This window comes from Poromitra crassiceps, assembly GCF_964638095.1.
Source record: "Poromitra crassiceps genome assembly, chromosome: 22".
NCBI lineage: Eukaryota > Metazoa > Chordata > Actinopteri > Beryciformes > Melamphaidae > Poromitra > Poromitra crassiceps.
In genome coordinates this window covers 8,422,155-8,440,222 of record NC_139647.1, presented here as the reverse complement: position 1 = coordinate 8,440,222, position 18,068 = coordinate 8,422,155, and the positions used below count along the sequence as shown (strand labels likewise).

At 45.7% G+C, this 18,068-nt stretch overlaps 2 protein-coding genes across 3 annotated transcripts in view; both read right to left on the bottom strand.

Annotated features, from left to right (window-relative positions):
* The window catches only part of lyst (lysosomal trafficking regulator), a gene marked incomplete at its 5' end in the record, with an annotated part of 75,467 nt that extends 73,289 nt beyond the window's left edge, over positions 1 to 2,178 (bottom strand). Inside the window, one exon of the mRNA XM_083658634.1 lies at positions 2,098 to 2,178. Within this exon, the coding sequence (XP_083514760.1) occupies positions 2,098 to 2,178 (81 nt within the window). The remainder of the gene's footprint in view (positions 1 to 2,097) is intronic.
* Positions 2,179 to 6,416: 4,238 nt separating this feature from the next.
* The window catches only part of nid1a (nidogen 1a), a 21,890-nt gene continuing 10,238 nt past the window's right edge, over positions 6,417 to 18,068 (bottom strand). For both annotated transcript variants that reach the window (XM_083658136.1, XM_083658137.1), the window contains exons 12-20: positions 16,971 to 17,090; positions 13,873 to 14,091; positions 12,683 to 12,855; positions 10,417 to 10,543; positions 10,112 to 10,283; positions 9,621 to 9,778; positions 9,418 to 9,541; positions 8,439 to 8,551; positions 6,417 to 6,845 (exon numbers count right to left, since the gene is read on the bottom strand). In XM_083658136.1, coding sequence (XP_083514262.1) covers positions 6,715 to 6,845; positions 8,439 to 8,551; positions 9,418 to 9,541; positions 9,621 to 9,778; positions 10,112 to 10,283; positions 10,417 to 10,543; positions 12,683 to 12,855; positions 13,873 to 14,091; positions 16,971 to 17,090 — 1,337 coding nt within the window. In that variant the 3' untranslated portion in view covers positions 6,417 to 6,714. The remainder of the gene's footprint in view (positions 6,846 to 8,438; positions 8,552 to 9,417; positions 9,542 to 9,620; positions 9,779 to 10,111; positions 10,284 to 10,416; positions 10,544 to 12,682; positions 12,856 to 13,872; positions 14,092 to 16,970; positions 17,091 to 18,068) is intronic.

The following is an 18,068-nucleotide window of genomic DNA, read 5'->3' as shown; positions in this document are numbered from 1 at the left end:
GGTATCCTCCGCAAGACAGAGAGTGCACAGCCGTGCACGGCCACTCTTCCCCTTTTCACATACACACACAGAGCGAAACTTTAAGATGACATGCGAACAAATATAGCCCTCCTGTCCTGAAGGAGGACTACTCTACACAAAAGGTCACAAAAAGTCACCATTCATTGAAAGGCTTTGTGCAGTACAAGCATCAGCGTTTACTGTGGGGCGACTGAGAACATGCCGGCGCCAAAATGTCCTACAGCTCGCCAACAGGATTCACAAAGCAATGACACGCAACAACCACACACATGACGACGACTAATAGGAGCCATTATTCACGAGGGAAACCTCGGGGCTTTCACACTCGATCCATTAGCTTGAAATAGAACGAGCCTTTACTTAAAAGGATGACTCACAAACACAAATAATAACCTAAGCTTAATAATACAGTAAGCATGCGGGATGTTTCACTATCAGAACAGGCTAAAATGGGTGGTTTTGTTGTGTGCGAGTGTGGAGGCCAGATCTGCAGAGAGATCCTAATCTGAGTCTCGTGATCAGACTGCTGTTAGCTCTCCAACAGCAGGAGGGGGGATAGAGAGAGTGCTGCTGCTGCTGCTGCTGCTGCAGACAGATTACATCCACCCAGAGGCAGCTGTGATCAACTGACGACAACACACCCACACACACTCCACTCAATCTACTCATATAATGTGCAATCTGTGGTTGACACCTGCCTCATCATCCCCTGTGCTTTCACTCACTCCGAGTCCTGCCTGCCTGCCTGTGCTGGTTTATCCGTTAAATCAGTGGGTTGATGCAAAGTGGGTGAGTGAGTGAGTGAGTGGTTCGAGGACCACTGCAGGTCCTGGAGAAGGTCCCCCCAGCAGATAGAGGAAGACTTTACTTCCACTATCATTTCACTCTTCATCCTTCACTGTATATCATAAAATATATGATATATAAGAATCTGAATTTGATCAGAGGTCTCACTCTCCCGCCGCTGTGGTTATCTCCCCGCCCACAGTATATAGATGATTATATAATCCTGATCCAACTCATGTCTCATCAGATGGGTTCCTGAGGAGAAAGTCGTATGGGCATCTGTGGTCTATAAGATCTCCTTAATATAGATAGTTGATTTGAAAAAGTTTGGGAACTCTTGAGCTAGATTAACTAGGACATACAAATACTTGATTTGAAAAAGTTTGGGAACTCGAGTTAGATTAACTAGGACACACAAACAGGTATAGGCTAGTTATTGCTGCTTTCTAAATTCTACATATCCCATGCTGTTTATCTATGAAAGAAACATAGGATAAAACAACAGAGGATTCTCATGACTGTGTACGTTACAGTATACTGTGTAAAGCATCCTGTCCCCTTCAGAGTGTTTTGCGATAGCCTCGTCTATCTCAGTGGTTAAATAACACCGCTAAGACATGACCAGGACAGCGACTTAAACAATAGGGCGAAACGGTCCGGCCGAACTTTAAGCATTGCTTATTTATTACATTTCTTATTTATTTACAGCAGCAAAGTTGTGCTGCTGTTAGGTGATGTTCTCTTTGTTCACAACAATTATGTTTAAACATGCACACATTAAGCATCACGTAAAGTAATGGTAACACACAATGGTGTTAAACACTGAAACAAAACAAACTCACATTGCTATTTATTCTAATGTTTATTCCACGATGAGAAATAATTAACTGCATTGTACCGAGTATAGCATCACTGGTCCTGGGTGTCGGAAAGTTGCATCAAGTTAAATGTTAAAACGCTTTTTAATTAAGACCCTTTTTGCAGACACCATGTCGTTTTTTAACCTGAAAGTATAACCCATCACAACAACAAGACACAAAAGCCTGAAGCTCCTGCCTGAGTGAGTGAGTGAGTGAGTGAGTGAGTGAGTGTGTGTGTGTGTGTGTGTGTGTGTGTGTGTGTGTGTGTGTGTGTGTGTGTGTGTGTGTGTGTGAGTGAGTGAGTGAGTGAGTGAGTGAGTGTGTGTGTGTGTGTGTGTGTGTGTGTGTGTGTGTGTGTGTGTGTGTGTGTGTGTGTGTGTGTGTGTGTGCGTGCGTGCGTGTGTGTGTGTAAACAGCAAACAGCACCTACCTGTAGATCTGCTCCCTGCAGTCTACAGTCCATGTACTTTTCCCAGGCAAATGACAGGTCCGCCTTGTGTAGACTGGCCATGTCGTGCATACACCTCAGGCACAAGACAAGTCAGGATCGAGTGATTTCTCCTTCCACCAGTGGTATCCCCCCGTAGTCCTCCAAGCGGCCAGGAAAGCACAGAACAAAAACGAAAACTAAAATGTTCTCCAGTCATTCATAGCAGATGTCTCACAGCGCTGCATGGTCTGCCACTTGAGTTGGGCTTCTACAGAAAATATACAAAATGTCAATGGTTAGCAAAATAGCATGGGCTGTTAAATCATCTCTTTCTCTACGCACTCACTCAGCGATACTACTGACAGGTCCGAGTTGAACACTGACGGGTCCGAGTTGAACACAGAGCACTTGAACCCAGAACTTCTGGGTCCAAAACAAGCCTCTGCGTTAGCAAACCAGAAACAAAACAAGACTATGGACTTCGTAGCTAGTTCAGCTAGCGTACGGCTGGCAAGACCTGCATCAAGTTATCAGTAGGTTGCTGTACTTCCACTTCCGGTTTGGAATGTCACTTTCGAAATAAAGGTGTATGAATTGAAGCTGTATCAAAATAAAGGTGTATGAATTGAAGCTGTATCAGCGTCACACACACACACACACACACACACACACACACACACACACACACACACACACACACACACACACACACACACACACACACACACACACACACACACACACACACACACACACACACACACACACACACACACACTTTACGCATACATTGTTGTTGGTATGGTCACTGGAAATGACGCTGGTGTTGTTAATACGGTTATATAACTGAGCCACACAGGAACATCTGTCATGTTCATAAAACAAACAAGGTTCCCCTCCATTGTATTCAAGATAAAATATATATATATATAAATTTGGTCTCACGTTTTTACGTATTGTGTTTTAATTGCATTCTAAACACTAGCTATGTACTGCACAGAAAACGTTGCGATAGTTTCGTTTTTTTCTTGGGGGCTTTTAAGTGCTGTTTTAAGTCAGCACTGCTGACCGGAAAGTCTGGTTTCTATTGTGGCTGGCTTTACACTGGTCATGAGAACAAGTTGCATGCTAATGATGTTGACCATAACATTCATACAAACTGTCATATTATCCACGAAATACATGATGAACTGAATAACCTGTTTTAATAAACAATTTTTTTAGCGTTATATCGTGCCTGTTCAAACGCTACGTTAGCTGCAAACTAGCCATTGCATTGGCATCGTAACGTTGTGTGGTGGCAGTGGTTGGCAGCTGTCAAACTGAAATTGTTAAGGTAATGTTAGCGGGAAGCCGCTGCTAATAAGTAGCATCACCTAATATCGCACATAATCCAATTCCGACTATGGAGAAATTGCATTTCTTACATACCTGCGCCAAATGCGTTTCCAATTTATTCAAGCCAGCTAATGTTAGCCAGCGTCCAGTGGCAGACAGGCAGTGAGTGCGCAGCGCAGTGCGTGTGTTTCAGCCCTCGGCGTTGACTGGAAGACGATCGATCACAATACCACCCCTTAACTTCCCGCTAAAACGACCTAGGCTACTTCAAGTCAGAGAAAAGGTGGTCGGATGCAGCCTGCCATCCCTTCAAGACCTGCACACTGCCAGCAGGACGCTGAAGCTGACTCGGAAAATCATGGCCAGCTGCCAACCTCTCCCACTCAGGTAATAAACTATAAGGCTCTCCCCCAATTGGCAGAAGACTGTTGTCTGGGCAGTACCAGAACCTCTCATCACAGGGACAGTTTATAACCAACTGACATCAGCCTCTTCAGTGAGACCTGAACGCCCCCACGAATAAGGACTTCTAACCATTTTTGCCCCATTATTTGCCCTAAAGAAGAATGAAGATTTCCAATAAAGCTTTGTATGTTTCTGGAAAAATATTGCATTTTGATAGATTGACTGTCTGCAAATGAGCCAATGCAGTGTACTGTACAATGACAAGTAGGCCGATGTTGAGCAAATTCTGTAAATAAAAGATATCAGGATTCTCGTTGGTTAAAACAGAAGAGGAGCCAGTCAACAGATCTAGCCCAACTGGATAACTTGGTGAAGAGAGTGAGGCTCTTACAGACAGTGTTGAGGGTTTAAACAACACATTGAGCCCAGCAAGCGCTCACAGTTGGTGACACGCCTACAGACTCCTGTCTGGTTTCCAATTGGATAGCAGAGCTAATTCCCCAATCAATCAAACAATTTCGTTCGGGAAATGGTGGGACGTTCATGGGATCCTGGTAAACGGGGTTTACAGACCTTTTCACGTGAATAACCCGATTTAAAGTCTATCACAGCCTTCCATCTGAGCAGTTTTTATACTGCTTTGATAGGCTCTAGGCCTAGGCTACAGAAATGCCAATATGGGGAGACAGAAACAATGGGGACTGCAGAGTGAAACATCTGAGTAGTAGAGTCATTTATGATCACTTCTCTCATGGGCTAAGTAAATATTCCTTATTTTGTTGGAACCACCGTTTAAAAACTATGTTTTATGTTTTGTTTTTGTTGATCTGTCTTTCTCAATTTTGGAATCAAGATTTCACAATATTCCATGCCACACACTATCTACAACTTAAAACTAAACTCCGACTTCAAATAAGTCACAGAAGAAGTTAGAGTTGACCTCTAGTCTTGTGTGTTTTTAAGTGGAATTTCACAGAGGCAAACACAAAATGGTACCAGTTCCCCAGTGTAATAATGTAGTTTGACTTTTTTTATGGGGGGGGGCGATTTTAAAAGTTGTAGTGTATTATTATTATTATTGCGATTTTACCAATAGGTGTGAAAAGGGATTTGTGCTTGTGTGATAGGCCTACTTAAACACAAATAGAGAAATCATTTTATGCAGGCTAGCCTAGTTTACCATTTATCGAGTTTATAAAGAGCACCCTCTTTTATGGAGCACCTCAATGCACCATTGACGTAACGTTTGACGTCAGCAGTGTCTCCCTTTGTGGGCGTGTTTCTAAAAGAAAAAGTGGCTGTCATTTTGATAGTAGGCTACATCAACAAAACAGATAAGCAATCCTTTTGGTTTGATGCATGAGAACAAACCAAACCTCGCTTCTCCAATGCTTGTTATAGGCCGGTGTTATGGCGAGTTTTGCAGCCCCGCCGGTGTTCTTATGGTAACAACAACACCAGACACTGAAGCAGCATGGTGGTGCAATATGCAGCGCAAAGTAATCCAATGGCGACATCTAGCGCAAAACAGTGTCAAATCTATATTTGTAATACATCATAATAAACACACGATGGCGCTATTACTACAGCAAAGACACATCACACACGTCTTGCCCAACCAATGTGTCCAACCCAAGAGGAGGCAACATTAACCAACTACTTACAGGGGAAGCATGCTGGCCTAATGGTCTGAATGAAATACTTCATTGTAGCCTACCTCTTTGTATCTGCAGGTGACTCCTTGAATAGGGAGAGATGTGACACCATAGATTTTCTACTATTTTCTATTTTTACAATTTTGATATTTGTCAGTTTTACTATGATGATAATTGATATTGTTAAACTTGTTATTGTAACTCGTGCGTTTGACTTGTCAAATTGTGTATGTAATGTGAAAACTGATGTGATTCTGTACACCCTATTTACACCTGGTTTTTAAATGCGACCTGTATCCGGCTGTTATCTAGATAGAGGTTGCATTTGATCGGAACTCAATGTGAGCCAGACTACTTCCAGGCTAGATGTGGTCAGGCAGATCTGATCACATTCTGATCACGACATGCTTCCACCTTGCATTAACATGTTTTTCCTTATCCAGATAACGTATCCAGATAGAGATCACATTTTAATGTCAGGTGTAAATGGGGTAGTGGATAGACATTATTCTTGTCACATGACCTGTACTGATTACCACCTGTGGGAGCTACTAAATCTAACCATGCCACCATAATACCCAGAGTGCCTTGCGGACCGAGCAGAAGTTTGGTAAACAAACCGCGTCACTGGGGGAAAACGGCAATGGAACCCCATGGAGCCAGCCTTGAGTGCTCACTCTAGCCCCAGCTGTGCAGTTTACATTTTAAAAACTGGATTAGTAGCACGGCTGTGCACAGGGCACCCATAGACTCTCACACATCACACAAACTTGTTATAAAAACTTTTATTCATTCCTTGCCCAGCATGTAAACTCATCCCAACAGCTTATACAGACACATTTTAGTCATATTCCTCTAAAATACTTACATGGGATAGCCTATGGGATAATCCAAACATGCCACAGTGTAACATAACTGACACAAGATGATGTAACGCATTGCTGTGATGAATTTCACATTAAATTATTTATCCCTTGAGCTTTTTTTTTTCTCAGTGTATGTGCACTCGGGAAACAATAAAAGTGTTAATATTTACAATTCGGAAAGGCCATTGTGAATTTCATAAAGGTAGTTTAAAAGAATAGATAACACTGAGAGCGGGGGGTAAAAGGCACAGCAATTCACCTCTGGGGTTTCAGTGGCATGTTCAACAGCTACAGTTTAGTACGCTGAGTGGCTCCTAATTGGCCCGTTGGACATTGGTGTCACCTCCTTGCTTTCAGTACCTGCTGTCCTTCTCCACACAGCTCACACCCACCGGGTTGGAGGGACACTTGCAGGAGCGGCCGGTGGGCGTGGCTAAACACAGGTGAGTGCAGCCCCCATTGTTCACAGCACAGTGGTTTTGTCCTTTGCAAGGAGAGAAACAACACACGTTAACGCTCTCTCAAGCAATAGGCTAAATCCAGTCAATTATACTACAGTACTAGCATTTTGAGAAATTAAAAAGGTCTATGGTCTAGGGTCAATGGCCTCTCGTTTAGCGCCGTCATGGCAACAACATCATCAGATTATTTGCATTATCTGCGTGGTGGCACAGATTGGACTGTTTCAGAATCAACAACAATGAACGCTATACGGTAATGTTTTACTGAGTTAGCTAATTTTTGGGGCTGGACCGCCCTATAAACACGAATGTCGCTGGGTGACTGACTGAGTGTGATGAAGTGACACCATTGGTCGGCCGCGACACGTGGCGGCACAGCCATACACGGCACGGCACGGCACGCTGTGTTGTTCGCGACACTTGCCGCATGCAACTGTCGACCAATTACTTACAGATCACTAGCTGCTAGCCGTACAGGTCGCTAGCTGACAGGAATGCGACAGGAACGCCAACGCCACGACTGCAGAGACCGATCAATAGTCCCCTCTTTGGTTGGGGACAACAAAAACAGTGGTGTGTCCAGGCCGCTTTGCCTGGGGTGGCCCAGGTGGGGTACAGGCTCAAGCAAGGGGGGCACTGAGTATTTTTTGTTTTTGCTCCAACTGAAATGCTTTATGGTCACTCACGATTCAGTAGGTCACGGGTTGGCTTGGTTCCAGCCTTAAAACTCGTTATATAAGGATTTTTCGAAATGTCTACGGAGAAAATGAATGGGGAACTCTCTTCCGAGGCTGGAAACGTCATGGAAAGTCATGTGACTGTTGAGCTCTATATCAACACCAGCACCCTCAGGATTTTGGGGTGGCACCTGGGGTGGCCAATCAGATTTCGTGTGTGTGCGTGGCCACCCATGGCCACTCCCAGAAAAAAAACAGCGTCAGCCCACGTCTGTGTTTTTGAAATGCAGAAATATCTGCTGTGCACGCGCTGTGTCTGTTCAATGTTTCACTCAATACCACCCGACAACCTATAAAGACATTTAGCCTACTAGTAGTCATATTGTGTGTCGGTAACAGCAGAAATATTCCACATGGACCCTTTAAACAGCACCAGAATTCAGACAGACTCTCTCTTCTCTGTTTGTTAACCTCTGATTTGAGGGAAACACGTTTAGCAAAGTCCAGATGTCGGAGGCCCCCTTCCCTCGGCTCCACATTCCCTGGCTTTATGCAGTCTTATCTAGAGGGAGGATGAGGGCTGCTGCTGCTGCTATGCGGACAGTGAACCTCAATCATCCCTTCCCTTCGTGATGACTACGAGCTGGTAAATCCCTCCTACACCGGCGACCTCTCTCCGCCTCGCTAAGGTCACGGTCGTGCGCTTCAGTTGCGCTACCTGGTACCAAAGAGGAACGGGAACAGGTAATAAGCCTGGCTCAGAGGTAACCCCCAAATATGCAAGGGTCATGCGATGCCACGAAGAATGCAGACATGAAAAGACCAAAGCGTGTTCGCTCACTCGGCCCCGGGGTGAATAAAAGGTTAGGCATATTTTCAACATGTTGAAAGCACACATAACGGACAGGAGGTGGAAGGCACCGAGCGGAGCATATTTACCGGACGGACACTGGGCGTAGGCCGTCGTGATGCCGTACAGTTTGGTGCGTTTCTGCGGCTGGAACTCGTCTGTCTCTCTGCCGGAGTAGCGGTCCACTGCAACCACTGCGTCCCTGTTGTAAACACAATCCACACCAGTGTTGAGCAATCTAGGGGCCGTCCCACATTGAGAAATAGTGAGCTGCTAGCCCCCCCGTGTTCTGTCTCAAAGTCGGGCTTTTTCCACAATCGGGAGTGAGAAGAGGTTCGGTTAGCCTTCTCAATCCTAGCTGAGAGTTTCTTGTACTGAAATTGCCAAAGTGTCGACCGTCCTCCACTCCTCCAGCTCCCGACCTACTCTAGCCAGGCTGCATCCCCCCAGTGAGATCAGAGAGAGGCCCCCGGACAGGTCACTCACACATACTCAAGACGCTGAGAAATTGCAAGCAGCTGTCACTTTTTATGTAGCCTCCTTGACCCCTCCTCCCCCTCCCCCCCATCCCTGTTAGGCTGTGGTGAACGCCTGAATCAGTCACATGGGGAGGGAACTCCACATTCTGCACAGTGTCAGAGCCTGGGAGAACATCAAGGCTTAATGCTTTTCAGGGTGGTGTTGAAGTCTGAGGAGCTGTTTGACCTTTGACCCGGCCTCTCCCTCCTCTAAACACCTTGACAGATCTGGATTCCTACACTACACAGCGGACCCTACATAAAGGCTGCATTCTGCCCCCTTTGCTGTAACACCCTTGGGCCTCATTTATTAAGACTTTTTTCTTTCTTTTTTTACCATAAAATGTTTTATAAATGAGTCTAAACAAATACTATTTTATCTAAAGATTACACCTCCATATGAAATATTAGGATCTAATTTATTGGAATAAAAAAAAGTAGTCCTGCTTGCCCATTCCATTTTTCATTTATGTACATCCCATCGCACAGGCAAAAAAAATAAAAAAATAAAAAACATTACTAATCGAAAGACTAATATGGTGAGCCATACCTCCTCCAGTCAGTGTAGTAGATGTTCTTCCCATAAGATGTAATTCCAAAAGGATACTGGATCCCCTCCATAACCTTTCTGCGGTCACCCCGGCCAGGATTCATGCACTCCATGTGGTGCGTGCCTACAGGCAAGAGATCACATCCAGTTCTGATTACAAGGTAGACATCACCTCATAGGTGCGTCGTCAATATGAAACCTACCTGCATCTGCCCAGCAGAGCAGAGAGCTGTGGGGGTCGTAGGTCAAGCCATTGGGTAGGCCGAGATGGTCCTTGACCAGCACCCTTCTGTTGGAGCCATCCATATAAGACGTCTCGATCTTGGGGGCCTCTCGGTTCCAGTCAGACCAGTACAGGTTTCTGTTGAAGGGGCAGGCGTGCGATTAGCTCATTGTTACATTCAGCAACAAACCATGAGAGCCTGGGAGAGATTTTAGAGCAGCCATGAGTCATTGTTGTGTCTCACCCAATCAAAACTGAGGATGAGCACAAGCCGTATTATAAATTTGCTTTGATAACAATATGCTATGAACCTTAAAAGTGATACGCTGGTAGTTAGTTACAGAAGCTTCAAGGGTTCACTCATATGGATCTCACTCTGTTAATTCCAGCAAACAGCCTGTGTGAAACCTAAACCGTTTCAGAGCACACATGACACACCAGCTAAACTGTTTCAGATCACACATTACACACCCGTTGGGCGGGTCAGTGATGATAGCGCGGGGGTTCACAAGATCCGTGTCGATAATGACGCGTCGCTGAGAGCCGTCCAGAGAGGCCACCTCAATGCGATCCTTCACCGAGTCTGTCCAGAACATCGTTCGGCCCAGGTGGTCGATGGCAATGCCTTCCGGGCTGTCCAGGTCTGTCGAGAGGTCAAACGGTAGTTACTTTCCTTTTATGGAAACAGTGATGTTACAACATGACTGAAAATGCAAGCGAGTGAGCTAGTGAGATGAGCAGCAGATGTGAAGGTGTGAAGGAACGGGGGACCCTACCCGATTTAATGATTGCGATGGGCTCTCCCCCCTGGATGCTGGCCTTGCTGATGGAGGGAGATGTTATTTCCGCCCAGTACACCATTTTCTCCACACAGTCGTAGGCCACACCAATGATTACTTTATCCTGCGGGGAAGGTCAGCAAACAACAATCTTTGAAGTGCAGTTTGTCCGAAGAAGAAGAACACTTCAAGGCAGAAACGCTCAACAGATGGGACTTCTCCCCGCGACGTTAGTGTCTAGACATAAATTCAAACAAACCGAGCGCCCCTAAAACCACACAGTGCGTGAGCCACTCCAGCAAACCTCAGGCCAGCTGCTTTGGGAATCGCCTTAACAAGAAAAATGCAGTTTGTAATTCCAAAGATGCTGCACTGATGTTAGCAATTAGTGTGAATGTCACCATGTGCCTCTTATAAAGCGCAAGCCTCCACTGCACGAGGCAGATGGGGGAAATCTCAGAGGTAGACCGCCAAATATAATTATTGGCGAGGGAATGGAGTGGAGTGAGATATCACACAGATAGTGTCTTGGCTGTGAGGGACCGGATTGTTTTCTCCATCATAATCTGAATGATCACACATAGCGTTATACCAAACAGCCTTGGCTTGGCATTGTGCTTGAGATAGATATGATTTAGTGTTATAGTCTTCTTAGGCCATGTTCACATTACAGGCAAATCTGATTTGCTGATAAAGTCATTAATCATCATTATCTTGATTGGTTTCCCAAATCTGATTTGGGAGTGTGTCCGCACTGCCACAAATCTGATTTTCAAGTCGGATCTGTGTGTCCAGACCTAAACAGCCTATCTGCATGGGTTTGCTATGGTAACGACGTTGGCGTCAGTAAATACGTACGTTGGTGACGCGGTTTTCAGCATTTGATGACGAGTTGCGAGTGACGTTCAAATCAGATTTGGTGGATCTGCGCGTCCGCACTCAAGTCACATCAGTCGAAAGCAGATTGGAGACTACCTCCATATGTGGTTTGGGACAAGTGACACAAATCAGACTTGGAGCGTCCAGACTCATAAAACCAATCTGGATAAAGGTATTAATACAGTAGGTCACTAAAGTTCACAAATCAGATTTGGCCCCCTAGTCTGAACATGGCCTAAGAACTCACAGCTGCAGTACAAAATACTCATTTCCTCCGAGGAGTAAAGTGCTTAATTTCCAGTTATGGCTTTAAGTGCCAACATGTTTTCTAGGCCAGAGTGGGGCAACAACAGACAAAACTAGAGCAAAACATTCCCAGCCAAACCCGCAGTACTCAGGAATCCCTACATTCTTACAACAGAAATAAGGATCATACAAAAACAATGCTAACCCTAATCCCACAAGCCCTTTGAAACCACTTCAGATCAGTCTCAGCCAACTGAAACCACATGAAGGATCTACGACCACAATGAGATCGCTTCAGATTCAAAGCAAGCAATTCAAAATAAGGCGGCTCGTTTAGCACTCAGTTGTTCATACAGAACAAGTATAAACCTCATGCATGCACGGCTGTCGTGGCTGATGGTCGTACAGAAAATGTCTCTGTGTCTCTTAATGTTACTGCGGAGCATAATTAGTCATAACAAACCATCCAGCTTGGCTGATCAGTTACATATGACCTCTGGGCATGGATACAGCACTAGAGGTGCTGCGGCTGGTCACTTTACACTCCCAGCTCCAAGAACCAATTTTCTGAAAATTACCATTATATATAGATCATTATAAAACGGCTCTCTCAAATCAAGCAATCTGATTGGTTCACAGCCATGGTATAAATACCGTATACCACTCTCATAACCCATGGCCATTGATTATTATTTGAAGAGCCATGACGTGGAACTCTCTGCCAAAGGACATCATATCTACTGTTAACAATAAAACTACTTTTAGAAAACTAACAAAGCGATACCTTGCTAAATAGCTTTTGTCAATCTGTTCAGTGGTCTATTTCATGTTTTTTTCTCTGTCTAGTGTGTTTAATTCTAGTTATCTGTTAACACGTCATTTCATATTTTCACTCAGTTGTATATCTGTTGACCTTATTAGTTTGTGTTGTTTACAATCAGTGTGTCTAATTGTCTTTTTATCTTATGTTGAGTCTATTTTTTTTATTATATGTTTGTATTTTCTATGTCCAGGACCCCAGGAAGATTAGAGGTGCATTCATGTCCTTCTAATGGGGATCCTTTAATAAACTAAACTAAAGCGGCCACAGGAATTCCTCTGCACAGGGTGTTTCTGCAGTGCGTCTCGAGAAGCTTACAGGTAGGTGGAGCACAGCCTTGGCCTCGTCCTTCTTCATGTCATAGCCTTCCAGGGGGATGTACTCTATCCTGCCACTCTGGGCGAACATCAGGTGTGTTCCTGGAGGCAGGGGGTGGACACCAGGCCGGGGGGTGGGTCCCACCGTTGGTCGTGGCCCCTCGTGGCCAATGCCTAGTAAACAGCAACAGAATCAGGGATGGAGTGGAGGGGAAACCTACTGTACATAAAACTCACTTTTCCCCCGCTTTTCAATTTCAAGTCAAGTCAAGTTTATTTGTATAGCCCTAATTCACAAGCATGTCTCAGAGGGCTTTTGCAGAGAATATGACTAGATAATCGAGCTAAGCACTATCAATAAACATGATTGAACAATCTTAGAGAGAGGGGGGGAGAGAGAAAGAATGGGGGAGAAGGGAGAGAGAGGGGGGCGAGAGAAGGGAGAGGAGCAGGGGGGAGGAGGGAGAGCAGAACAAACAGGGTATACTGGGGGCTGGGCGATACGGTTGAAATCAATATCACCATAGTCACAGGGGTCAGTTTTGAGACATACCAGTGTATAGTTGTTGCAGAGCAAGTTTACACCAACGTAGATTCATTGTATAAGTCAGCGGTTCCCAACCTTTTCCGACTCATGGCCCACTTGAAAATCTCAGAAATGTTCGCGGCCCACGTCCTACCATAAACAGCACGGAGGCCAAATAATGCGCTCTCAGAACACTTTTTATTTTTACGGTAAAGAGAGCTGTCCATCAGCACCACACAGAAATCAGAAACTACAAGTGAGGGGCTGTCTGCAATAGACTAATTAACAAATAATGAATTACAAATTAAATAACGGTATCATTCAACAATGAAGAAATGCATTCTCATACATAATAATAATAATAACCTTTTTATGTTTTGAATGATTTGGCGGCCCACTTGCAATACCTTCACGGCCCACCACCGGTGCGCAGGTTGGGAATGGCTGGTATAAGTCATAATAAGTAGTATAAATCTGATATACTTCTATGAAGATAGTGTGTCTTTTATGGGACAAAAATGGATGCTTCCCTGAATGCCTTCCTTGTTTGCTGACGGGTCATAGATAATCCGCCTTTTAACTCACTCGAACACTGCATCATTGAACGGAATGGTAGAGCATGACTTAAAAACATGTGAATCTTTCGACGGGGAGTCACTACTCACACATCGGTCTGCTGCCGGGCCCGGAGCGAGTCCCGTGGATCTCTTGTCCGTTTCGGTCCACGCACCAGCAGTGTCCAGTGCTACCGTGGCACTGCATGGGTTCATAGGCCCCGTGCTCGTCACAGCTAGGGATGAACGCACCGATGGGGGGGCGGGGCCCCCGTGGCACGGTGTCACCCAGGAGACTCTCCCTGTGGCTCTCGCACTGTGTTTTTCTCTCTGAAGAGGAAAAAAAAAAAAAAAATGTGGTAAGAAATTATACATCCCCAGACCTGAAACGATACTGTGATCATATTTATAAGCTAATAATTTGGAAATTTGTGTTTGGTCCATCATATCTCTGTTGTTACTGTATCCTCAGCTTCTGTATCCTCTTATCTCGTTGGAAAGCGCGTTCATTTGTGGGATGAGCAGCACAGCCGACTATGTGGGTCATTCGGATTCCCAAGTGAAATGTGGGAATTCTCCCTGCCAATGTCAAACAGTGTGTTCTCCTGTCGGTATTGACTCTATTGTTGCCCTGGTACCATCTCCAAACTCAAGGCCAAGGTTCGTGAAACCGGTGAAGCCAATGAGAGACCACAAAGTGGGCGTCCCAAAAAGACAGCCCACCCTTACATCAGAGATTTGCAGGCAAGGCTTGCAGGACTTTATGGCAGACGGCTCTCTGATCAGACAAGGAACAGACTGCACACAGCCAATCTCCGCGCTCATAAGCCTCAGGCCCGTTTGCGCTGGTGTCGCCAACACTGACAATGGAACCTGAACATGTGTAGGAATGTCATCGTCAGTGATGAATCCAGGTTCTGTCTGTGGAAGTTGGATGGCAGGATCAAAGTAGGGAGACGACGTGGAGAACGCTATGCTGATTTTTGCATCAAGCTTTTGGTGGGGCAGTATCATAGTGTGGGGCGGCATCATACCATCACTGGCAAAACAAGCCGTGTCACCTTTGAAGGCTATCTCAATGCAAAGGACCCCTTGGTTGATAGAGAAAAGAGCAAGGCTCCCATACAATAAAAAAATGTGTTGCATTTTAAGCATGGCCTATAATAACATTTACAATCCAGTGCACACCAGGATATCAGGATTGACACTTCTTTTTATTAATAGATTACGTTGAAAAAGCAAGAAGGAGGGAACAACACATTTCGCATATTGCTTCATCAGATTCCCTTTGTAAATAATCTTTGTCAAAAGTACCTTATTATTGCCTATTAATGCTTGCAGTTTACTCAATATTATTATTATTTGTCTAAAATACATTTACATTTTTTTTTTGACAAACTACTTTGTCAAAAATCAGGGGACCCCCTGCAGTACCTCTGCAAACCCCCTAGGGGTCACGGACACCCGGTTGAAGACCACTGCAGTAAGATATCGAGAGGAGATTCTGCAGCCAGTGGCAATCCCATATCTCCACAATCTGGGATATACATCCTCCAAGATGACAACGCTCGCCCACACAGACTGAGCCAGGGTGATCACAGACTACAGTACTCACCTGAGGAGCAGAAGACTCACCTGAGGAGCAGTAGACTCACCTGAGGAGCAGAAGACTCACCTGAGGAGCAGAAGACTCACCTGAGGAGCAGAAGACTCACCTGAGGAGCAGCAGACTCACCTGAGGAGCAGAAGACTCACCTGAGGAGCAGAAGACTCACCTGAGGAGCAGAAGACTCACCTGAGGAGCAGCAGACTCAGCTGAGGAGCAGAAGACTCACCTGAGGAGCAGCAGACTCACCTGAGGAGCAGCAGACTCACCTGAGGAGCAGTAGACTCACCTGAGGAGCAGAAGACTCACCTGAGGAGCAGCAGACTCACCTGAGGAGCAGCAGACTCACCTGAGGAGCAGCAGACTCACCTGAGGAGCAGAAGACTCACCTGAGGAGCAGCAGACTCACCTGAGGAGCAGCAGACTCACCTGAGGAGCAGCAGACTCACCTGAGGAGCAGAAGACTCACCTGAGGAGCAGCAGACTCACCTGAGGAGCAGCAGACTCACCTGAGGAGCAGCAGACTCACCTGAGGAGCAGTAGACTCACAGACTACAGTACATCCACAATGTGTGGGAGTAGAGGGAATGGAATGGCCTGTGCCAACAGCCCAGACCTCAACCCAACGGAACACATGTGGGATCAGCTCTGCTAGAGAGTGACCAACGCAGAGTTTGGAGATGGTAGCAGAGCAACAATAGACTCAATATCCAACAGGAGAACACAATGTTTGACGTTGGCACACACATTTCACTTGGGGCATTCCCACATAATCAGCTGTGCTGCTCATCCCACAAATGCACGATCCATATAAATGGGGCCTCATTGCAAAGGGAAATTAATACGCTTTCCCATGAGATCAGATACAATGCTGAGGATACAGTAACAACAGAGATATGATCGACCAAACACACATTTCCAGGGTTTTCTGAGGCGTTTATTTATATGACACTTCGATGTTTGCTGCTGCTTTCAATTTGGCCACACAAAGCCCCTGTAAGGCTTGACAAATTCCTATTGCTATCCCCCTAAAAAGACAGGTTCCAGCTGGCGCCAATATCAGACAGTTACCAGACTGAATAGTAAAATAAACAGTTTACTGATACAGTAAGAGTCCAACAATATGTCAAATGAAAGCTGAGAATCCACAGATTCCAATGTAGTCGTATCACTCTACGACCAAAACGCACTGAACTAGCCGCTGAAGAAAAACACCTATTGCCACAACAGGCGGCGGCAATAGGACACTTTGAAATAGGCATCATCTGTGCCAGCTTCGCTTGTCAAGAAGTGGCAGCATTGTAGCAGACTCACCTGAGGAGCAGTAGACTCACCTGAGGAGCAGTAGACGCAGTAGACTCACCTGAGGAGCAGTAGACTCACCTGAGGAGCAGTAGACTCACCTGAGGAGCAGAAGACTCACCTGAGGAGCAGCAGACTCACCTGAGGAGCAGTAGACTCACCTGAGGAGCAGTAGACTCACCTGAGGAGCAGAAGACTCACCTGAGGAGCAGAAGACTCACCTGAGGAGCAGTAGACTCACCTGAGGAGCAGTAGACTCACCTGAGGAGCAGTAGACTCACCTGAGGAGCAGTAGACTCACCTGAGGAGCAGTAGACGCCGTCACCATGGAAACCTGGCCTGCACTGGCAGGTGAAGGAACCCTGAGTGTTGTAACACACGGCGTCCTGATGGCACCTGCCTGGCTGGCACTCATCGATGTCTTCGTGCAGGAGCGAGAGAAACAGAGGGAAGAGTCAACCATCTATAGCGCCATCTACTGTACAAGCTCAAATATTTGGCGCGTGTCTGTGGCTCTGGATCTACAGTATATACCCAGATCAGCCTATGGCCAAAACTGGCCTCTGAGTGTGGAACTTGCACCAAAGGTGTGGAGGGAATGGAAACTACTGCTACTGGGGACCGGCCAAGTCAGACTACTATACGCCGACTCAAACTGCCCATCTGCTTTTCATGACGCACTGTTGTTCAATCAGTCCAGATGTATTGCCTAACTACCTTCACCTCCCCCACTGACAGGGGCGGACTGGGATCATAATTCAGGCCGGGCATTAGATACCAAGCAGGCCAGGCCGATACGGGCCGACGCGTGTGCCGGCGTCCGAAGGGCGCCGGCGGAAAATTTGGGGCGTTTGAAGCTCAATTTGGGGCGTTTGAAGCCCAATTTGGGCCGTTTGAAGCCAGATTTGGGTCGTTTAAAGCCAGATTTGGGCTGTTTGAAGCCCGATTTGGGCCGTTTGAAGCCCAATTTGGGCCGTTTGAAGCCCAATTTGGGCCAAGTCCAATTTTACAATGAGATGCACCCACTTTAAACCTGAATAAAGTAATAAAACCACTAGTAAACCAGTAGGCGGCGCCTGGCCTGCTGTTCAGTGAGTGGCCTGGACTGGCTTGCAAAAAAAAAAAAAAAAAAAAAAAAAAATTTTTTTTTTTTTTTTTTTTTGGCAGGCCAGGCCAGGCCAGGCCACCGGGCATTTGCCCGACGTGCCCGATTATGCAGTCCGCCACTGCCCACTGAGCAGATGCTTTACCAATTACTGTCCATGTAGTGGAATGTACAAGCTGAACTACTTGTCTTACGTCAAATGTCACACAATAATAAATAGTAGTAGTAACCTAAACGTGTTTAAAGGAATTATCTATAATGTACACTGCTACATTTCATTAAGTCGGTGTGAAT